The 24,087-nt window shown below is 31.7% G+C and overlaps 2 protein-coding genes across 3 annotated transcripts; one reads left to right on the top strand and one right to left on the bottom strand.

Annotated features, from left to right (window-relative positions):
• The first annotated feature begins 5,432 nt into the window (after positions 1–5,432).
• Positions 5,433–11,125, top strand: LOC107487148 (26S proteasome non-ATPase regulatory subunit 13 homolog B). The gene is made up of 6 exons (XM_016107748.3): positions 5,433–5,680; positions 6,976–7,422; positions 8,494–8,574; positions 8,711–8,907; positions 9,014–9,113; positions 10,605–11,125. Exons 1-6 carry the CDS (start codon positions 5,531–5,533, stop codon positions 10,788–10,790), a joined length of 1,161 nt encoding a protein of 386 aa, XP_015963234.1. The 5' UTR covers positions 5,433–5,530; the 3' UTR covers positions 10,791–11,125.
• A 3,653-nt stretch (positions 11,126–14,778) lies between these two features.
• On the bottom strand, positions 14,779–20,557 carry LOC107487149 (extra-large guanine nucleotide-binding protein 3). Of its 2 annotated transcripts, XM_016107749.3 has the most exons (9): positions 20,072–20,557; positions 18,232–19,359; positions 17,932–18,069; positions 17,520–17,624; positions 17,250–17,429; positions 16,795–16,972; positions 16,342–16,589; positions 15,621–15,793; positions 14,779–15,386 (listed from the first exon to the last, which is right to left on the bottom strand). In XM_016107749.3, exons 2-9 carry the CDS (start codon positions 19,201–19,203, stop codon positions 14,789–14,791), a joined length of 2,592 nt encoding a protein of 863 aa, XP_015963235.1. In that variant the 5' UTR covers positions 19,204–19,359; positions 20,072–20,557; the 3' UTR covers positions 14,779–14,788. The 2 variants fall into 2 exon arrangements, with proteins under 2 accessions (XP_015963235.1, XP_052118009.1); XM_052262049.1 differs by lacking the exon at positions 20,072–20,557 and having other exon boundaries at positions 18,232–19,603.
• Between the last annotated feature and the right edge of the window lie 3,530 nt (positions 20,558–24,087).

Here is a 24,087-nt window from a genome sequence, read left to right as displayed (position 1 = left end):
CACATATTTTTTGAAAAAAATATTACGTTAATTTTAATATTTTTATATAAAAATAATTTAATTACAAAATAAAAAATAATATAAATTTTAATTAAAAAATATATAAAAATTTAATTACAAATTTAATAAAATTATAACCGAATAATTAAATCTAAGGAGTGGATAAAACTCATCAATTATATTAAACATAACACTATAAAAAAACAAAGGAGTGGTGCATTATTTTTGGCATAAAATAATTACAACGAATTTTCAACGTGATTATTGAAACATTGACCTGATATTCCCACTAGCTTTTAAGATTCCAAGCAACTAAAATTTGACCAAATTCAACTCCTCCTTATCATAGATGACAATTAAATTGATTTTGCTTTATGTATGATATACACTCATAAAAGATCAATAATTGATCCATTTTCATCATAAATCTATATATCAAACCAAATCATCAAAATACAAATACATCATCAGATATACAAGGTGACACAAAAATGAAGAACTAATAATAATAATAAAGTTTCCATAATTATTGGGAATAATAAAACTTAGAAAATGGGGTATGAAAATGAAACTATGAATGAAGAAGAGAAATTAAAAAACTAAACAGGAAATTGACGAGCCTGTAATGGATTCTCATCAAGTGTTGTTGGGTTCACAAGGTGTTTCCTTGGGCCACGTGAGCTTCCATGGTTCATCCAAGGTTTCCTATGCCACACTACTTTCTTCTTCTCTTCTGTTGATGAGTGAACTGAAACCAAGGAAGTTGCAAATAGAAGGAGGAAAAGAATAAAGCATTTGATGAGTAATAGAGAGTGACTCACTTGTTTCACCATTTTTTTTGGGTCTTTGTCTTGTGGTGTGTGTATAGTATAGTAGTGTTGTGGAGTGGGGTTAATAACTTAATATAGAGGTTTTTTTTTTGTAGGGGTAACTACTTTGCTTTCTTTTGAAGTCATAAAAGTTAATCATTCAAATCATATGGGTTGCCCAGCCTTCATCATGAAGAGAAATATTATCATTTATTCATATATGGAATATTAGATAAGGAATAAGCGATAGTCCGTCTTCACTAACACGGACACGGAATACGACGTCACATTGAAAAGTTAATATGCGAATTTTAAAATTTTATTAGACACAGAGACGCATACATATAAAATATATAAAGTATTTTTTTAGACAAATTATAATGATATTTTGATATTTTATTGATATTAAAATATAAATTAATTTTTTTAATTATTTTTAATGTCTTATTTTAATTATATCAAGTATTTAAAATATCTTTTTGTTTTAATAAATAATAATATTATATCTAAATTTATTTCAAAAATATGTGTTAAGAATAAGATTGGACACGCTAATACGTGATAGTATTTAGGTGTATCTAAGTGTGTTCGAAGAAAATTTTTTTATTTTTTATTAAAATACGGTTGGACATAGCAGCCACACGTGTCAACTAGTGTCGTATCCAAAATGTATCCGATATACGGACACGACAACTCAGCAAAGTGTCCGTGCTTTATAGGTTATTTTAATTTTTAGGATTCAAATTATCTTAAATGGTATTTAATCTATCTTTGTTTTATCCATGGAATTTTTAGAAATTTTGGGTTCATTTCTTAAAAATAGCAAAATATTTTTTATAATAAATTATATACAATGAAGAATATTTAAAAAACAAAAATTTGTATACTAATCTCTTTCTCAATTTTCATTATATATCTAGACTAGATGTAAATACCTTTAAATTCAAATTAAAAAGTTTTATATTCACGATTTAGAAATCACATTTTTTTTTGTTGAATAATGATTGAGAATTTTAATTCATCTTCCTAATTATATTTTAAATATTTGAATTTGTAAAAAGATTTTTTTTAAACATCAAAAGATAAAAGATTCAATTTTTTTTAAGTTGGAAAAATAATTAAGAGAATAAATTAAGACTGTACTCCTAATTATTTTTTATATAAAGTATATATAACAAAAGATATTTTAGAAAAGAAAATTTATAGACCAAATCCCTCCTAATTTTTGCTATATATGTAATAGACCCATTTTGATTTGTAAAATAATAAAGTATAATATTAATCATCATTAATTTGTAACTTCTATTATGTGTAAATCTTATTAACTTAATTATAAAATAATTAAATTCTTATTTTCTTACACTACCAACTTTCTCACACTTCAAAGAATTTTCATCCCCATCCATCTTAGTTATGGAAGTTCACATGGCTAATTACTATTTGTTTAAATATTTTAATGAAATTTATGCAATTTTTCAATATTCACTTTTAACTCATAATATTTAACATTTATAGTATCTTTAGGACTAGAGTAATGTTTTCTCCTTTTATTTCTTACCATAAAAAACATCTCTCTTATATATATATATTTTATGTTCGGGTGTAATAATTCAATATGACACTTCTATTTCTAAGAGTACATGGTAATTTCCCCTAAGATTCAAATCATAACATGTCTAGTTATTTATGTATTTTAACAAATTTAACACTAAGAATTAAATGTCTCTTGAAGAAGAAAAAGGTCAATATAATTTTCATTTAAAATAAGTGAAGAGAGGGGCACAGAATATTTGGTAGTGTTGAGTGGAGAGTGGAAACTAAAGTTTAAAGTCTTTCTTTATATGATATATATTTGTTTATGATATCCATTTTCTATTATATATATAAATTATAAAAAATGTACATTATTTGTGGATGAATTTGGATGGATCAATTGAAATGTTGTAGAGCGGGTTGGTTTCGTTGGTGGCCATAGTAATTGCCACTTATTATGTTGTCCAAAGTCAGAATGACCCTATTAATAATGTTTCTTTTTGTGATCATGGTTAAATCAATTGCCTGGTTGGATAATCCTCTCAACCAAAATATCGAAATTTTAAATTTTATTTTCTGCGTGAAACAACTCATTAATTTACTATAGATTAATTTTTTATCTATCGAATAAATAAATATGGTAAAAAAAAATTAACGTGAAGTCTATATGTACCTATGACACCTTTATTTTTAAGGGAGTTATTCTGATAAAGATGTTTAAAACGTCTTTTTTTAAAAATATTTTTTAATAATTAAAATTTAATATATATAATCGATTAAATTATATTATTTTTGTTGAAATTAGACCAGATAAATTAATTTGATCGAAAAATGGTGAATCAAATTTTGAATCGATTTAAATTATTATTATTATTTTTTATAAAAAATAACTACAATACCCTTATTATAAAAAATAACTAAAATATTTCTATTATATATATTAATTTTAAAAATCCTAAATTCTAGTCCTTTACTTTTCTGCCATTGATTCAAAATTTAATTTATTAATTTTTTAACTAAACTAATTTATCCAGTCTAATTTTAATAAAAATAACACAATTTAATTGATTAAATATATTAATTTTTAATTTTTAAAAAATATCTTTAAAATAACGTTTTTCACATTTTTATCTATATAACTCCCTATCTTCAATGGTGGGCAAGCAAGGAATCATCAATCATGGGAATTTTTGCTGTTTATTTTATATATTATATATTATCATCACATGCATGCCTAATCCACCCATTTAAACCTTGTTAGCTTTTAATGTGCATGAGAACAATAATTAATCTTTATTTTACCTAAAATTATTGTCGCCTATGATAACAATTTTTTAATATTTATAATTGGTATGAAGATTATTTTTCTTATTTCATTAGAACTACTAATATTTAGTTCTTATTATCAAGAATTTAGCTAATTGAATTTAACCTGATGAATATGATTAAAATTTAATTAATATAATATGAGAAATTGTGGTTATGTTATAATAACATATTTTTCCATTCTTAAAGCTTGAACTCATTACTAATAATAAAAAAAAGAAGAATTTATTTACTATTAAAATTATAATAAACATAATAAACAACCTTTGATGATTATTCTGTGCTCTAAATATGACTACATAATTAGTTCTTTTATTAACTTCTGGGAGAGTAAGAGTAAAAAGGAGGGAAGGGATTTTCACCTTAAAGGTGGGGTGCATGATGCACTGATGCCTAAGGTAAAGAAAAGAAAAAGTTATGTTTGATTAGTTTTGCTTTCTCACAGAAGAAAACAAGAAAGAAGAAGAAAAAGTGGTGAGAAACAGAGTAAAATGAATCAAAAGCTAAAGCTATTGTATAAATTCTAACTTATCAAAAAAATTAAACTCTATGGATATATAGTAGTTGAGAAATTAACATTTTAGAACAGATGGTTTAATTTGTGAAGGCTCTTTCACGTGTTATCTTTTGTTAATGAGACATAAATATCATTTTCTTTTCTATTTAGCACAAAAAGAAAATTCGAATTGACTTTTCTTAACCAAGAAAAAGGACCTAAATAAATTCCACGTGACAAACATGGCCTTCATAAATCTAAGTTGTGGAAAAAGACGACAAAAATTTTTAACAAAAAAATCTCTCTCTGACGAAAATAAACATGTGCAAAGTTGCCACCAAAATTAAACATGTTTCAATTTATTTTGCGAAACAGTAATCTATTAAGTTGTATTTATTTATTGTCTTTTAAATATATAGATACAGACACGAATATACAAAGAGACATATATATAAAGATATATAAATTTTTTTATTGTATTTAGTAATATTAAACAAGACACATCATATAAACTAAATGTTAATCTTACCCTTATATAATCACCAATGCAATAAGGACAAGAATAAATTACTAAAAATAAAAGAGTAAATATTTGTGTCTCATTAATGTGTCTTTGTGTCTCATCTTTTTTGAAAGACACAAAATACATGTATTTTATGTATATTTGTGTGTTATTGTATTCTTCAAAAATCTGTGTCTCAGCAAACAAACGATGGACGTATATCACCGTGTCTATGTATTAGTGTCTGTGTCTCGTCAAACAAATGCAGCATTAATTCATCGAATCAGAATTTCATTGAAGAGTTTATTGTTAATCAACGTCTTATTACATACACAAGACAAGACAGGATTCGAATCTCTAATATTTATTTAAATAAACCAATGAATTAACTACTAAATCAATACAACTTAATTAAGAAAAAGGTTTTTTATTTGGAATAAACTGAATATAGGAGTTATGTGGCCAGAAAAGGACAAGAAATGGGCTAAAACATTTGGGCCTTATTCTTACAAAGGCCCAATTAATAATTTCAGTATAGTCCAACCTTGCATCGAAATCTCCGTAACCTGAAGCCCAAAGGTTTGTGCATTTTCAGTTTTTCCAGACCAATAAGCAATAAATAATGATAAAAAACTAAAAAAGTGATTCGTTTCTTTGAGCACAAGAAGAATAAAATAAATATAAATAAATGCTATATTGAGAGAGAAAAAAGAAAAAAAAAAAGACTGGAGTGACGAAAAAGAAAGAAAGGTTAATTCAAGATTTTTTAAAAAAAGTGGGAGGTATAAATAGGAAAGGGAGAGCGAAGGAAGCTCAAGTTTGGTGGTGCGTGTTGTTGGGTTTGGGAATCGGGTGTGAATCGCGATGGCTGCACTTCAATACTTGGAATCGCTGAGGAACGCGCATCCTGAGCTCTCTGATTGGTACAATTCCCTCGCAGATCTGTATCAGAAGAAGCTCTGGCACCAGCTTACTCTTAAGCTCGAGCAGTTCGTTGCCCTCGCCGCTTTCCAGGTTCCCCTCTCAACTCGAAATTTCTGAATTTTGAGCTTCCGTTTCATGCCCTGCTTTCCCCTGTGTTTCTGTTCTTTTCTTCGGATTAGGGTTTCTTTTTTTTAAATATATGTATTTTATATTATGGTTTTTGGTTCTTTCGTGTTGCTCTGGACTTGATTTTGGAGCTTAAGTGGAGGAGCTAACTGCTGTACTGACGATAGGGTTTCTTTCTTTTGCTTTGGTTTGGGTGAGTTGTTCTGGTTGGAAGTGTGGCAGATAGTGTTTTTTTGTTCCCCCTTTGGGACTACTTTGGTTTTTGGCGTTCTTATTTCGATTTGGATCTGAGCATGGTTGGGTAGGGTATGGTGGTGTTTCCCTTCTGCGGGAAGGGGAAGGGATTGTTGCGAAATTGAAGTCTTCGATTGGTGGGATTTGGCGAATTAGGGTTGAACTGGGGTTTTAGACTTTCTTATTTGGGGCTTTTTTTTTTTTTGCAGCTATTTGTTTCCTTTTAGGAACCTGTAAAAATTGTCATGTGGAGGTGAGATTGTATGGTAGCCTAAGTACCTACCCTCTTAGGAAGATGTGATTAATATGTTAAAGCCTTTAGGATCAGAGTGTAGTGTCATATGATGGAACTTATAGATACAGAGCAATATAGATGTTCAACTTAATAAGATCAGCATTGTGAAGTTCTGATACAAGATTCAACTAATTCAATCAGCAGTGTCTTTTTAATAGTTATTTAGTGAGGTATGTTCATGGAATATTCCCCATTTTATGGGTATTTTATTTAAAGTGAGGATCCACAAATCATAAGTCCTTAAGTAGTCCTAGCTCATCCGATCACATTCTTTACATCTTGGATAAAATCAGCTTGGTTGGGCAGTTCAACATTGGTGCATTGCACTAACCACCAAGAATGCCTTCTTATCTGATTTTCGCAAACACCTGAATGCTTTGTTGCTATTTGATATATGAATCTCGATTTGTGAAATCGTATCATTCCTTCCAAGTTGTCAACTGACATTGTTTTAAACTATCAAGATCCAAGACTGTCAACCTTGGAAAGAGCTAAATTTATATTTACTTTACATCGATCATCGATTTACTTATACTTCTGTGTGCCGACTGCCTACTTAATGTCATCCATTATGTTGCGTGATTTTGTTTGCGGTGTTTCCTTTTTTTTTTCCCTAATAAAAATTCTGGTGACTACTGTCTGTGTGTGAAAGAAGGCAAGCTAAACGGTGCATGTTCTTCTTATTTCTTAGGTTTATTTATTTTACTCATTATTCTTACTGTCTCTTCAGGCTGGTGATGCTCTTATACAGTTGTATAACAATTTCATCACAGACTTTGAGACCAAAATCAACCTTCTCAAGCTAGCACATTTTGCTGTGATAGTTTCCCGGCAGTATTCTGAGAAAGAAGCTGCTGTTGGTTATCTTGATGGAGTCATTGAGAAGCTTCAAGCTACTAGAGAGCAACGCATTGAAGAACCTATTCTTTACATTAAGATGCGAATTGCCATAATTAAGCTTGAGCAAGGTGACCAAAAGGAATGCAAGAAACTTCTGGAAGATGGAAAGAGTACACTTGATAGCATGACAGACATTGATCCATCTGTATATGCTAGCTATTACTGGGTGTCATCCCAGTACCACAAATCGCGTCAGGAGTTTGCTGAGTTCTACAAAAGTGCTCTTCTCTATTTGGCATACACATCAGTTGAATCTCTCTCAGATTCATTCAAGCTGGTACGTCATGAGAATTTTCAAATGTTTGTTAATTAATTTATTTATTTGTCTCAAGTTATAGTTAGTTCATTACAATTTTTGCTGTTAGTGTTGCTTTTGCTTATGACTTTCACTATGATTTTTAAGAGTTTGGTTGCAAACAGTAGATCAGAAGTAGTCTAGTAGATCTGAAACTTTTCTTTTTTTGACTGTTAAATACATTTCCTTTCCAAAGCTCTGAAAATTAATGCATGCAGCATTAAAGAATTATACTTGCTATAACAAAATGTATATTAATAGTTAATATTAATTATTAATTTAATGTTTTGTTAATCATCTTTTTATGGGATGTCATGAACTATTTTTGTTTCTGATGTTGCTTGTCTCGTACAATGTGTAGTTGATTGAAGAATTAAAAGGTTCTACTGTAAGAAAATGATGATACTTTTTGTCTTTAGATTTTTAGTTTTGCTTTTTAAGAATTGAAATCTTCTTCAAGTGTAGACATACTTGTTGGGGATATCTATTTGATAAAATATTAAAATTACAATGGGAAGAGTGACTCTGACTCACAATTGTAGTTCGCTGCACGCATCTAACTGTAGGGTTTATGGTTTATGACATGAGAATGAATCCCATGGCAACTGAGCTATCTGAGGTGAACATTCTCTTTTAAATGTCTTTAGTAGGGCTGGGTTCTTTACGTTGACTTATGAAGTTGGAAAAATTTACATTGGAAGAGTTGTCCTAGTGTAAATTTAGTTCAAGTTATGCTGCTTAGATCTTGCTGTGCTTCATGCATATGATAGGAAGACTAGGGCTTTTTATTTTATTTTATTTTATTTTAATACTAGTTCATCACCACACTTTAAAGTTTTCCTCTAGCAAAATAAATATGGATGTATTTTGTATTTGAAGATATGTTGATCCTTTTGATTTTTGGTATACTGGAACTGAATCTGGTTCTTATAAATTCATTTCAACAGATGTCTTCTTTATGGAATTTTTATGGTTGTTATGTCATCTTGGTCTGTTATATATTTATATGCAAATGTTACAATAAATATATTGTATTCTTTTGTCATTTGATAGGACTTGGCGTTTGATTTGTCCCTCTCTGCTCTGCTTGGGGATAACATATACAACTTTGGAGAATTGCTTGCTCATCCTATTGTAAGTATTTACATCTAGGAATGCCTTTTTCTTTCTCCCCCCCCTTTCTCTCTCTCTCTCTCTCTCTCTCTGAATTTCTTTACTGTATCTTTTTTGTTGTAGTGTTTGCTGATAATATCTCTGATATCTTTCACAGATTAAGAGCCTTCTTGGGACAAAGGTAGAATGGCTTTATTATATTCTGCAGGCATTCAATTCTGGTGATTTAGTTCGATATCAAGAATTATGCCGGGTGCATAGTGCTGCTCTAAGGGCTCAACCGGCACTAGTTCAAAATGAGCAGAAATTGTTGGAAAAGATTAACATTCTCTGCTTGATGGAGATCATTTTCAGGTACAAATGTGTTCAGATTTTCATGATTTTCACTTTGTGTAGATGAACATGAAAACTATTCATTTTATTCCCAATCCCAACTCACACGGGTTCTGTTCATTTGCAGTCGGCCTTCAGAAGATCGAACTATACCCTTGAGTGTCATTGCAGATCGTACTAGACTTTCTATAGAGGATGTGGAGCATCTCCTAATGAAGAGCCTATCTGTAAGTTCTATCAAAAGCTCTAGAAAAATAAAATGAAATAAAATAGAAGTTTATATTGTTTTCTTCACAACTATACAATTTAGCACTGTTTCAACTTATTTATGTGGGTGAATGTAATTAACTCAAGTTTTTTTTTCCTGTTTAATTAAATTTTTTTATGAACTTTCCTGATTACCCTATTTTCAGTAGCCACCGGTTGGTTTGTATTATATTACTTGTTTAAGTGACATTTAAACATAATGTCAATATTTTAGCTGAGTTGATGTCGTGTCGCTAGAAGAATTGTGTTGTGTTATTTACTTTGTAAACCTTGTGTCTAATGTTGTCACTTGGACTCTTGGAGTGACTTGCGTGACTTGGCTGCTTAAACATTTTCAAAAGTGCTCTTGATGCTCGATTTAATTTGAGGCATACATATGTAAAGGGCTTGTATTGCTGTCTGCTATACCTATGTAGCTGGTCAAAGTGTAAGTTGTCGTCTTTGACAAACTATTGTTTCGAAATTAAAATTAGTTCTATAACTTTCTGGTTTTTGAATGGAAGGAACTGTTTTGTTATCTATGTTGCAAACTCGAGCAGGAAATTGAAATGGAATATACCCTCATGTTTAAAATGAGCATGACGTTCTCATGTGACTCACATTTTGTGATTGTTTTGATTATTCTAGAAAATAAGAAGTTAAAAAGATGTACAATCAATGCTAGATAGGTGAACTTGACAAGTTTTATGTACATTTTGAATGAGAGGATCCTTATCTTATAGGAATTGCTGAGATTGTCCTAGATCATACTTGAGAGGGTAATTTCATTTTGGAATTTTATTATTTTCCCTTTCTTTTTCCTTTGTTCTTTCGTTTACCTTATTCTTCTATGGAAGCGGGCATTACCTTGCACAAACTATATGCTGTCTGCCTATTGAATTCAAGAATGTGATGTGGCAATTGGCTGTAGGTCTGAAAAAAGTATTATGCTCCTTTATTGATAATTTTTGCATTTAAGGCGTATAGGTCTCTGTTGTGTCCTTTGGTTTTCCTGCGTCTTTTTGGTTGATCCATGTTTACTTATATCTTTGTCTCTCAGATGGGGATCGAGGGTGTTTGATTTATCAAGAAAAGGAGATATGAGGGGTGCTTTGTCTAATGTTTTGTTTTGGTTGTCTTTTCATGTTTTAGTCTGTTATCTTTTGTCTTGGTTATTAGTTTCTTCATAAGTTGTTGAAGTTTGTCATTTGTTAATTTTCTTGTAAACACCGAGTGCTTTTCTCCCCTCCGGGGTTGAGATTCTGTAAACACCGATCGGGAAAAAAAACTATGTATTGTGCTCTGGGTCCACAGGACTGTTATTTGTCCATGCTTTGTTCCTTTACTGGATTTTTCTTCTTTTTCTTCCCCTTTATATATTCATATTCATACGTAGGTCAGGCAACAGTTCAAATTTTGAAGTGCTTTTGTTTGCAATGCTTATGATGCTGGGAAAAAAATATTTATTGCAGGTTCATCTAATTGAGGGTATAATTGATCAAGTTGATGGCACAGTTCATGTTTCCTGGGTGCAACCAAGGGTTCTGGGTATTCAACAGATCAAATCCTTACGTGATCGACTGGACAGTTGGACGGGGAAAGTACACACTGCATTGTTGTCCATCGAGGCAGAAACACCTGACTTAATTGGATCGTGATTTTTCTTTGCTTGTTTTCTGCCAATTGTAAGAATTTCTTAAGTTAAAGGGAAGACATGCTGAGGGGACAAAACGAGAGACTTCCAACTCACATGGGAATTATAGCCGAGTATATGTGCTTCATTTGGTTTTATCTGCTGCTTTTGAATGAATGCTGGAGAGAACAGACCCTTGTACTCCACTTAGAAATTGTTGGTTCTATGGTTTCATGCATAGACACATCGGATTCAGTTGGAAGCAGGCTATTTTTATGCTTTAGAGTGATGATACTACTATGTACCTGGAATTTTTATTAGATACAGCCATTTTAATTCACTTTCACAAGTTCCTTTTTCTGCCGAGCATTCCTTCTATTGCCAAAAACAATCATCTATTGCTTTAATAATGCCTGAGGTGCTATTAAAGATTAAACTGCATTTATCTGAATTAATAGCTGTGTTTTAGTTGTAAATTCTATAATGTAACAATCATTTCTTGGTGGGGTATAGTTGCGTTTAATGCATAGTATCTCGGATAATCAGCTTCGAAGCCTTGACAAAAGAAAAAAAAGAAACCTACTTTTCATAGTGAATGAATGAACTTATCATTTGGGTAGCTTCGTTTTGAATAAATAAGGTGGAATTGATTGTGGGGAAAATTTGACCAGCTTATCCAATTTTCAGAAGATTGGACTGATTCGGTTGATCTCTAATAAAATGAAATTTCAGAGTTAAGATAAACGAAAATAAGTTGTAATCCAAATTAGTGGTATAGAATGTAGAAGATCCAAGAGCAACTACGTGAGTTAGCAATTGGTGCATTAATTGAGAAGGTGAGACTACACATAAGAGGTGTCAGACAAGTGGGTGGGAACTACCAAATGAAAATAAACACATTGGTGTCATAGAGAAATGCCTGAGTTTCTGCAAGTTACTACATCATTTCATGATGGCACATTTAATGTCACATGGACATGGTAAAGTCTCATGAAAGAGGAATCATATGGAAAGGACAGGCATGCTGGGGACTGGCACGTGTTACACACATGACAAGTCAGTCATAAATTTGCCAGAATTCTTCATCACCAAGTGCTCCTACAATGCTCAGTACAAATTTGAGGTTACAACTTACAATGCCGTGTTTTTTAGTACTAGCAAGTTTAAATAATAATAAAAAAGTCATAGGGATATTTCAGCTTATACTATTCTCGTAATATAGATTTTTAGAAAACAAATACTAGGTAATCGACATCTTTCTTAATTAAGTTAACACTAATTTTTTTATATTTTTTACTAAAAATATTGACCCCTAATTTTTCCTTGTCGCTGGTAATAGTATTTGTCTAATTTGGTGTGAGGAAGTAGGAATCACGACTATTTTCATTTCTAAAACTTGAATATTGAAAAATGGATGAATTAACTTATCTCTTGACCAATCCGATGACACAACATATTGTTGTCATAAAATAAAAAAACGTTTATAAAAAGAGTATATACCTATTTTGGTCCTCAAAGAATTTTAAACCAGACATTTTAGTCTACAACTAAAATTAATTACTCGATTGGTCCCTAACAATTAATTCCGTCAATCACTTAGGTCCTTGGCTCCGTCAATTCTAACGGAAGGCAAAATGGTCCCTGAAAACTCTAACATGGGACAAAATGATCCATGACAACTCTGACAATGGACAAAATGATCCTTGACCATTTTATTCGAAAACGACGCTGTTCTTCTCTAATTTTTATCATATCTCGCATAACCTTAACATTCATACTCTCCTTCTTCACATTTACCGTCTTCTTTTCCATCTATTCCTTCCTTCTCTTTAGCTCTAAAATTAAGCCATGGTGTAATTGTCACACGTGTCGCACCTACCTCAACATGTTATGGACCACACACTTCCTAAATCTTTATGACTGGTACATCCACCTCCTCTGCACTTCACCCACCAAAAGTATCCACTTCCACGTTTTTGATAACATCACCTCCAACCCCGACAACGTCCACGACATCCTCAAGACCAAGTTCCACAACTACTCCAAGGGCATGCCTTTCTCCACTCTCCGGCAAGCAATATAGATTGTTGGACATTAGGACATCATGAGAAGATTTTCCTTCGACATCATATGCAAATTCTCATTTGAAATAAACACCGAGTGCATCATTCCTTCTTTTCCGAAGTCCAAGTTAGCAGACAGTTTCGACCTTGCATCCAAGCTATTACAACGAGCAATGTCGTCGTTGCCGCACATATGAAAACTGAAGCGATTACTGAACATTGGTTCAGAGAAGAAGCTGAAGGAAGCGATCAGAGTGATGGACAATGTGGTCATGAAGATGTTAGGGCGAGGGAGATGGCAACGACGACGAGTCTTAACCAATCAGACTTGCTGTCTAGATTCATGGGATCCATCGAAGACGATAACTAGTTGAGAGACATAGGCATTAGTTTCCTGAGTGTGAATTGGTTGAGAACAAGTTGAGGATTTTTTTTCTTGTGAACATTAAATTTATAGAATATGCATTGTGTAGTTTGAAGTTACAGTGTTAGACTATTAGTGTTATGCGAGATATGATGGAAATTAGGAGAGAACAGTGTCTTTTCCGAACAGAGGAGATCAGGGACCATTTTGTCTCCTGTTAGAGTTGTCAGGGACTATTTGTCCTCCATTAGAATTAACAGAATAAAGGACCTAAATGACTGACGGAATTAATTGTTAGGGACTAATCGAGTAATTAATTTTAGTTGGAGACTAAAGTGTCCAATCTAAAATTTTTTGAGGATCAAAATAGATATATACTCTAAATTTATAAACTCTTTCACTGTGGTGACTTATTTTCGTTCTCTTTTTTCCCTTCTTTTGTGAGGCTCTTAGTTGTTTACTCGATATGTAAAAGAGAATTATTCACTTATTTGCATAAAATTAATGATAGCATATAAATTTTTATTTCTTTAACAATTATTTAATCTCTCACATGCCAACACTTAGTTCAGCTGATTCAATAGCTATTTCTATATATAGAATCTTCAGGTTAGATCTTGCATATTAAAAAAAATAATGTAATAAAATTAGAAAGGTTAAAAAAATAAAATCTATAGAAATTTTAATTTTGTGTCAGTCATTTCTCCTGAAAATGTCATAAGACTTTCACTTATTGTACATTATGGTGATAATTTCATGTGAAGTAATTTTACATTGCAAAGGAATCTAAGTGGGGCAAAATATCTGCTTCATGCAAGCAACAATAATTGCTTAATTTTTTCGTACATTTCAGACTCTTTTTGGATCGGTTCAATCGTGAAGCAAAAAGTGTGTACTATATCTTATCTTATCAATGCTTTCATGTTTCATATGCAACTATCAAACACAGAAAATTAACAAAAAGGAAAAACCCGCTGTCACTTACAAGAAGTTCCCCCTTAATTAATTTGTAATTGCCCACCTCTTGGGTTCATCTTGTTCTGATTAACATTCAATTAAACAAATACTCCCTCTGTTTTATTAAATTCATTTACTATGCACAATATATAATTTATTGTAACCCAAGCAAATTCCATAAAGTAGTTGTGGAATCTACGTCACTACATGAGGAACATTTATTGACTTTTGAAAAATAAACCATATAGATGAAACATTCTCCTAGCATTCAAAATTATTCATTTATGTTAATTTGACTTGGATAACTACTCTCTTTGAACCAAATCAGAAATAATTTTGTTTCCTATTTTTTTAAAAGTTTCTTTTTACTTTCAATTATTCCGGTTTTCCTGTCCCTACTATTTATTATTATTACACTGTAGTAAAAATTGATCCCTTCAAAAAGCTCGGGAACCAATGCACAGGCTCCTCCACATGCAAAATGGAATGCATACATGCAGATACACGACAAAGGCTTCAGAGGTTGGAAAGAACCCTACCAAAAATCATCAATAACTTTTAACTTCCATCTTTCAGATTTCACAGAATAACATAAATGCTAGAGAAAACACAAGCTACATTATATTTTACCGTCCATTTTTACTCTTGCCTGAGATAAGGAGAGGAGCTTATGTCTGTACTGTAAAATGAGTCCTCTGGTGGACCATAGTAGTTTTCTTCTTTTTCCTCATCCCATTTGAGGACCTCTCTTATGTACTTGAATGCTTCATCGACTGTTGCTCTGTCCCTCGCCCTTGCTTGCGCCACGAAAAGTTTCTTACCCGTGAGGGATGCATAAAGGTCCTTGAATTTCATGGCAACATAGAAGTATGCTTGATGTGCAAGTGACTGGTTGTTGTGATGTGCATGGACAGGACAAAAATCATTAAACCACTCGCAACAGGCATTGAGGGACACTTTACCTATCTTGTCCTCAAAGATATCATACTTGTTTAGGACAAGGACAAATGGGGTGTCTCGGAAGCAAGGGTGCCGCACCATGGTCTCGAAAAGCTCCTTGCTTTGCATCATCTTGTTTTGGAGAAGGGTTCCACTGCCACCATTGTCTGGGGTGAGACATAATTGGTCGTAGTCGCTTAGGGAGACGCAGAAGACCACTGCCCGAACATCCTCGAACATTTCGACCCACTTGCAGCCCTCATTCATACCCTTGGCATTGACCCTTATGAGTTGGTACCTGAGACATCAAAAGACAAGTTACATACCTTTCCGGGTTTATATGCATCTTTATTTTTTATATGCATAAGTTATGTAATGTAAATTGATGCTAAAAATTTCTAGTTTGTTGCAAGAGAAAAAGCACCATGACAGAGAAAGTGACATAAAGTTCAAGTACACTGGAAAATTTTGCACTCATTAAAAAAACACTTTCTAAGATTCAAACAGAAATAAATATAGCTTATGTATATACTTGGTTTGAGGAGGTAACTGAGCATCCAGGTTTTCTGAATACATTTCTGGCCGCTGGCTACGGTCATCAAGTGAAAATTCCATGAAAGCTAAACCATTTCCTTGAGTGACCCCTTCTGCATAGAGTATGTCTCTTTCGGAAGGTTCGTATTCATTGCTAGATATCTCTACAGCCTGTAAGAAACAAGAACATTATTATCTAGCTGTGTGTGAATATCATTTATTTTTCTAAAGTGGTAAATGCAAAATAACAACTTTCAAGCAAATGATACATAGCAACTAGACTGCCTACAACATCTATAAAGCTTAATAATAAAAAAGAATGAAGATACAAAAATAGCTGATTCAAGAAAGACCATAGTCTCAAGATTCCAGTGGTTACAAGGAAAGATCAGCAGTCTGATAGGTCGTAGGAATAAAATTAGAAAGGTATAAAATGGATTAATCAAATATGAGTAAGGTATCTGTATACAAGTCTAGCACATAATATTTGGCACAGATATCACATTGAGATTAGCAGGTGATGTCTCTTAATTGTAAAAACTTGCCACATATTTGGCCAACTGAAAAAAAAAGTAACACCTCTGCTCAGAATAACAAAAAGAACAATGACAAATGGCAGCAACAAAAGTTGATGGGTTGGTAAAGCATATCGATTGGAATGCATGCTATTTTAACCAAATAAAAGGACATAATTTCACGGATAACTTGTGGAGCAATACCCGGTTTAAGAAGTACTCTGCAACTTCTGGAAGAAAGTGAAGCTCATCCTTTCTTTTGAATGTTTCTTGTATCGCTGGGTCTTTCCAAACTTCTTCAACCAACGGTGCATATTCACGTGTGGCTGCAGGGAAGAATGCATCTAAATCCCCAGTGGCTATAATATCCAGGAGCCAGTCAGAGAAATGCTTCAGCCTTGGATTGAGGGAATATATGGATTCATTTGTATTGCTTGCTTCACCATTATTACCTGAATAAAGATCGTATTTATTCCTTTCTTGTATAAAATGAAATCAATCTAGGATTTGATTAAATGAAATCAAGATATAATTTTTTCAACTTGATAATAGTTGTTCATACATTGAGTTACTCTGTTTCTTATTAAATGTCTTCAGCTAGCTATCCAGTAAACATGTCAAAACTCCAATAGAAATTACCACATCATGAAATATTACCTGGTTCTGTAGTTTCACCAGGAGAACCTTGTCCACTCATTCTAGAAATAGCCTCTTCCTCAAAGCGCTCTCTTCCATCAAGCAAAATGCTAAGATATTTATACATGTTACTCTGGATCATCAGTTTAACATCTTGCAGCTCTTCGGCAGTAAATTTGTTCCCATACAAAAACTTTGCCTGCTCAGCAATTACAAGAGTACCACAAAATAAGAATAATGTCACATGAGAACGAGCAAAAAAAAAAATATAATAAAAAACTACTCATGACTACTATTCTAAGCCAATATTATCTCATCGGTAATTTTACAAATATCTGAAATGATTTTGTTTAAACACTTGCATATACTAACTAGGGCCCAAAAGGGTCGCTCTTCTAATGCCATTCCAAACAACTCAGATGCTTATACCAAAGAAGTGATTCCCACGTTTAAACATATTGCAATAGAAACCATACCTGCTTAAATATGGTGCTAGTTCCGGATCCTTGAATTCCAAGAAGCAGCAGCTTCTGAACTCTCTTCTGCTCCAGATAATTGGGAACTGTAGTATAATTACTAGTCTCGTCTCTTTGCCCATGTGGCTGTCCATGGGGAAAAGGCAGAGAGAACAGGGCACAAACAAATCTTGTTGATGCCTATTAAAGAAAAAGTAAACACCTCCATTAATATTATACATCCTTGAATGACTCCAAGATGTTTGAATCTAGAAATGTTCAGGTGAATACCTTTTCCCAAATGTTTCCTCTGATATTATTTTGTCCTTCCTCCTCATAACGACCATCATCATAAACCCAAAAGTGTGTATCACGTGGACACTGCACATTTGCCAGCTGAAAATTCAAAAAATCAAGTTATTCTGTTTGTTTCAATAATATCATCAGGCAGATTATTCAATAAACCAGATCACTAAACAAAAAACTATAGGCTGATTCAAGAAATTTCACTGTTATCCTCTTAGAATGCTTGTAATAATGTTAGTATCATCCAAAAAGATGTAGGTGCATCCATTAGTATCTTTCCTTGGTTATTATCAAAAGATATTTTATCATTTTGTCAAAATCTTCTGAGCCAAAATCAAACTAGTTGCAGCTTTAATATGTCAAACACAAATTTTGTAAACAAATATAGAAAGCTCACCTTGAGGACCCTCAGTTCAAGCTTTGTAATCTCTCGACCATTGATGTAAACCTCAGTATTTCCATTACTGGCATCCAAACTAAGTTTCCCAGTGAAATTCAAGTTTGAACTTATGATTCTGTCAGGCTTTTCACCTTCCTATTAAACAGATACGGACCAAAGTTAAAAGGCCAGTTTCTGGTAGCAAATGGAAATATAGAATTTTATAAGTTTAACCACATGAATTTTAAAATAAAAACTTTCAGTATCAAGCCAAAATTGAAACAGTAAAGTTCTCAGTAATAGAGCACAAATAATCACCTTCCCCCATAGACCAGATTCTTTGTCATACCAGTATCTACCAGGCTTCAGTTTACGTGGAGGCAAGGGACATCCAAGCAACTCTGCCATCTCATCATCCTTCAGGGGGAACCCATTGACAATCAACTGCTCCGGCCGAAGCTGATTAGCAGAACATTCTTTTTCTGCTTTCATAATTTGTTTCACTTCAAGAGGACTTAACAGTCTAGACAATACCCTTGAATGTTTACCCAATTTCAGACGCTTCGATTCATCAATTGCCTCACCAATGCATGTTACACACTTGCGCCCTTCCGGCATTGAACCCATCGCCCTGAGCACACAATTGCTGCAATACTTGGCATTACAAACTAGGCAAGACTCCTTGGTTTCCCACTTCCCTTTTCCACACCTATAACAAACTCTTATTTTTTTCTTCTTTTTCCTTTCTTTTATAACCCCAACATATTCTGGATAAACTGGCTTCACAACCTCCACTTCTTTCCTCTCAGATCTTTCAACAGTACTAAAAGTGACAACATGTGCCCTCTTCGGTTCGTGAGTGACTTGCTTAGGTGGATTGTTTGGAGGGTTATGAACTGAAGCAGGTGAAGCCGAAGGCGAGGCGGAAGAAAGATCAGGGTTTTGTAAGACAGACACCACAGATTCTGAGCTTCCTGACAACCTTGGACTATGACTAGGAGAACCTGTTACTCCGGCGATTCTAGACACCGGCAGAGGGATTGGTTCAATCACCGTAGAGCCAGCTTGAGCAACCGATCTTTGTGATCCGGAGAGTGGTACAGCAGTAGGAATTGCTCTTGACTTTACATCAACAGGCTCGACTCTCGGTACCTCATATGAGACTGGTGGACCTTTATACTCCATAGCTATGGAGTAGTCAAGATTAGAGCCATCATCAGGTACAGAAGCACCAGGTGGAAGCATCTTCTTTACCAATTCCCTCCAACTCTCTCCCTTATTTTGATCCATACTTTTGCAATCTCTATTCACAACTCTTGAATTTACAAGTCCTTCTTCATGAGTGATAAAGTATATATACTTATATGTCAACTTCTCTACAGAATATCAACTTCCAAAATGCTTGTAACCAAGTGGAAACCGGCACATCAAAGAATAGGGATGCACCTAGAAACAGAGAAACCTTGAATAAATTTTCTTTTTCTTTTTTTGAATTAGAACAAGAATACAATATAGAAGAGGCTTGCATAGTTGAATCAGTCAGTTATCAACAGCCGTAATCAAACGTTGAAACTTGAAACTTTAAAAAGCCTTCATAGTTGAATGCATTCCTTCATATATTTATTTATTTTCAAAAGAAAAAAGGAATGAGAGAAAAGTAAACCAAACCCAACTAAACCAAAATTAAAATGAGATGAGACTAAATTCAAGTCACGTTATCCAACTAAAAACAGCACAGAAAACACTTGAAAAAAAATAACTAGTTGCAGTCAAAACCAGGTAGACAAACGTTAAGTTATATCCTTTTTAAAACTAAAAAGAACAAAAAAAAATCAATTTTTGCAACTTGTAAAACATGAAGAAGCAAGAATAGTCCTAAATATTGCTCCTGAGTGTTGAAAATCTCATTAGTCAAACCAGTTGCCAATAAATTATACCCCCAGAAAAAAAAAGACCCGAACGGTAGAATTTTCAGCTAAGAATAATTACATAGAGAACCCCCCAAAACAACAAATCTTAATTAAATAAAACAAAATAGACATCACTTTCAACTTTATGGTGAGAGAAAGGAGGTGGAGAGGGTGGGAGGGAAAGGTTTAGAGAGAGAAAGGAAGGTAAAAGGGAGTGAGGGAGTGAGTGAGTGTGAGAATGAATGTACCTGAGAAAAAGGAGACAGAATGAAAGCGAATCTGATCTTTTAAAATTACAAGGTGGTGTTGCCTTTTGAGTTTGGAAAGAAGAAGCAAAAGAACAAATGTTTCTCGAAAACCCACCACCATAAACCATTGATGTTGCAAAGAAGAAGAAGGAGAAGAAGAAGAGAGTGAAAGTGAAAGTGAAAGGTGAAAAATATAATCAATGGAAGAAGTAAAGAGAGGAAAAGAGAGAGAAAGTGGGTTTTAGGTGATGGGTCCCACTAAGCTCCCCATTGCTAATTGTTGCTTGAACTCACACTCAACTCAACTCAACTCAACTCAACTCGTTGTTGTGTTGACCGTTGAGCTTCTTCTTCGTTTTGGGTCTGGTTCTGTGTGATTGTGAGAATGGTGTAGTTTTGTGTTATGCTGTGATGTGTTTGATGAAATGTCGAAGAGAAAGCAAGTAGAGAAATAGTGGGGAGCAGCAACAACAACATTCGCCACGCGCCCACTCTCCATTATTACAATTGATTCTTATTATTATCTTTTTAAGCTTAATTGCGTTTTCTACTTTCTACTTTTTATTTTATATTATTACTATTTTCCCATGCTTATCCTATTCCTATTTCTATTATTATTATTTTAAAAAATATTTGATAAAAAAAATAATTAATAAAAAATAGTCAAACTTCGATTAATTAATATTAAATAATTGACTAATAAATTTAAATTATTATATATATGTAATAAAATTTAAATTTTTAATAGTTATTTAAATAAACGAATAAGATCATCATTCTACCAATTTAAATTAAATTTATTATTATTATTATTGTTAATTCCTTAAATCTAGTACTTAATCTATGTCTTTAAACAAAATCTAGGAGTAAATTTTTACGGTTTTATTAATCGTTATAAGATTTTTTTTTAAATATATCATAAGAAATTCCTTTGAATAAATTTATTTAGTAATGTATTGTAATAGTAAAATCTTTTTATTTTAGTTTTTTTACCTAATATCTTTAAGAAACCTTTTTGTTTGATTTTAATTTTTTATTAGCATAAAGTTTATGTAAGTTAGTATTCATTATCCGGTTTCTAATAAAAATAGAATATGACTATAGTTTCTATAAAAATATAGAGGTATTTATTAATTACGTGTTAGAATCATCTTATCAAGCTTAAAATTTCAAAGTCGTGTTCTAGTACAAGAAATCATCTACTAAATATGCTAATCATATATTGTATATTTGTATCTAAATGTAAATATAATAACGTGCTTGAATTTCAATTGTTTGTAAGTAAATTTATAGAATAATACATATTTTTAGATAAAGGTAGTAATTTATAGTTTGTATAGCTCAAAATAACATATTTTAATAAAATGTTACTTCTACCTTATATATAAAAAGGAAAAATAATTTTGCCATTGTAATAAAGAAACTTAATTTAAAAATTAGATTTAGCTAAAATTTAATGGATTTTAAATTTAAATATCAGTCATTTAAAACTACAATAGTGTAATGTGAAATTCTAGAACCTTTGTTTTGCGTAGATAATTCTATAGCCCTTTGAAATCATGGCAGTAAATATATATTACTTTTGGAAACTAACAAAAAAAAAGGTTCACATAATTTTTTGCATAAAAAAATAAGAGAAAATTTCACTTTCTTCTTCTGCGAGATGCTAAAATGATACTTTTTTTCTTTTATTTATAAATATACATTCTCATTTCTTTTAACTTCTATAAAACCTCATCTTTAATTTATTTTAAATTTTTTGTGTTAACTAATGTTAACTTTATCTATTTTAAAAAAAATAAATTAATTTTTAAAAAAATCTATTAAACAAAATTTTATTTTTTATCATTAAATTTTGCTTATCAAATACCTTTTAATAAATTAACTTTTTTATCATTAAGTTTTTTTTACATTCATTATAATTAATTAATTATATATATTTATATATTAGACAACGCGGATTCTATTTAGAAAATTTAAAATAAACGTTATTTTTACAGTTAAGAAATAAGGATTTGGCTTTATATTTAATTGCAATCAGACAGCCAAAAAAATTTAACTGCAATCATGCATACTCTAACAAAAGCGAAACATGATTATTTGATCACATAATGACCTTGTTTGGCGTGGGATTTAAAGTTTTCCCCAAACTTTTTCGAGTTAACTAATTAAGTAGCTGATATCTTTAAGAAATAAGTACAAATTTCTCACAGAATAAAGTTGGGTTATGGGGAAAAAAAATATTAGCTTATTATTATATATATTGAATAAAGTAGGTGTTTTTTTTTTTTGTGACTTCTTTTTTCAAAGGTCCAACACAAAGACTTCCCAAGAGGAATAAAGTAGGTTTGATTGCCCGTTTTTTGTTACTACCTATAATTTAATTACACTAAACTTAAATCAATTAATTTCAGATGCATTATTAATTCCGTTTTTCAGATTAAAGGGAAAAAACCACTTGAGGAGAAGGCAGATTTTGTTTTTGATATTGGAGTAGCAACAGTGTTTTTTTAAAATGTAGGTTGATGGAGTGTTATTTTCAAATATAAAAACGTTTAATTAGATAAATAAAAAATCAGACCGTCCGATTTGTGAGAATTACAAAAATTGGACCGTCCAATTTGTGAAGATATAAAAATTGGACCGAGAAATTTGTGAAATCGAATCGAGGGATTTGTGAGAGTATAGAAATCAGACCGAGGAATTTTTGTTAAAAAAGATTTAAAAAATTTGAAGTATAAAAATCGGAACATCCGATTTGTATATCTTTCACACTTTTAAAAAATACAAAAAATTACCATGTTAAAATATATCACTACTTTTATTTCTATATAAAAAAAGCCGCAGACACGTGCCATCACTTAATTTCAAAGAGAAATTGATAAAAATGATGAAATTGATCTAAGCAACTCGATCAAATCAAATTATTTTTTTAGCAGATTTTGATTTAAGCAAATATTCAAATCAAATTAATCTAAGCAACCATGCTAATAATAGTAAATAAGAGTTTCCTAGGTGTTTTAAGAGTAAAAGTTTTGTTCTATTTCATTTATGCTATGACACATCGTTAATATTGGAAAGAGGAAGATATTAATTTAAGGATGAGTTCTTAAAATTTTGAAATTTAATTTTGAACAATAAAAAGACCAATATTATTAATATATCACAACATAAATAAAACATAGGAAAAGCTCTTGTTTACTAAGGTCATAAAAAAATTCTTTTGCCATGCTTATATTTGTAGTTAAAGGAACAGGTGTGTATGACACATGGGTGTTACATGTTTTGTTTAGCTTGTTTTATGTTTAGTTTACTAATTTTAATACCATAGTAATACTAAGTACAAGTGTTTTGAAAATGTTAGATAAAAATGTGTAATAATATCATGTGAAGAATGATGTGATGATATGGAGGTATTTTTTAATTTTATCATTTTTGCAATAGTATATGCAATAATATTGTAAGAACACTAGCTGTTATTTTCTTGCTCAGAAAAATAATTATTGTCTATACTTATACTAAGGGAAATTAGAGAAATAATTGTTATGTAATGTCCAGTTTCACATCACTACTACCCAATAGACAACTATGTGCCAATAATTTATGAGGTTTCTTTTTTAGGTTCAACTGTTAAAGGTACGATTCATTTATTAGAGACAAGAAAGAAAAAAAAAAGAAATTTCTAACAAGATGTGAAAAAGAAAAAAAAAACTTATAAAAACAATCTAAGTCTGAGAGAAAAAGATTAAATATAGATATTGGAAAAAAATCCTAATGGTAAGAGCTATGGAAATGAAAAACTACTCAAAATGGAGAACCCCAGCATAATAATAATAATAAATAAATAAATCTTTTTAAGTTACATAACAAATAAATGTGAAGATATATGATGGTATAGGCTTTTTTACCTAAATGCGCATGTGAAACACTTTAATTCTCAAAATGCGCATGGATTGAAATCTTTCTAAAAATGCGCAGCTCCATTTCTTGGCCGGCGTCCGCGAAATGGATTTCCA

This window comes from Arachis duranensis, chromosome 5, assembly GCF_000817695.3.
Source record: "Arachis duranensis cultivar V14167 chromosome 5, aradu.V14167.gnm2.J7QH, whole genome shotgun sequence".
Classification (NCBI taxonomy): Eukaryota; Viridiplantae; Streptophyta; class Magnoliopsida; order Fabales; family Fabaceae; genus Arachis; species Arachis duranensis.
Note: the sequence above shows the minus strand (reverse complement) of the source record. Positions and strands in the feature narration are given on the sequence as shown.

Bases quoted from the DNA above. Each gene is read 5' to 3' on its own strand.
- LOC107487148 (XM_016107748.3), top strand. From the start codon at position 5,531: ATGGCTGCACTTCAATACTTGGAATCGCTGAGGAACGCGCATCCTGAG. The intron at 5,681-6,975 runs GTTCCCCTCTCA...CTGTCTCTTCAG, and splicing joins TTGCCCTCGCCGCTTTCCAG to GCTGGTGATGCTCTTATACA. The intron at 8,908-9,013 runs GTACAAATGTGT...GTTCATTTGCAG, and splicing joins TTGATGGAGATCATTTTCAG to TCGGCCTTCAGAAGATCGAA.
- LOC107487149 (XM_016107749.3), bottom strand. From the start codon at position 19,203: ATGGATCAAAATAAGGGAGAGAGTTGGAGGGAATTGGTAAAGAAGATG. The intron at 17,430-17,519 runs GTATTCACCTGA...TTTCTTTAATAG, and splicing joins GAGGAAACATTTGGGAAAAG to GCATCAACAAGATTTGTTTG. The intron at 16,973-17,249 runs GTATGGTTTCTA...ATTGCTGAGCAG, and splicing joins CTAGCACCATATTTAAGCAG to GCAAAGTTTTTGTATGGGAA.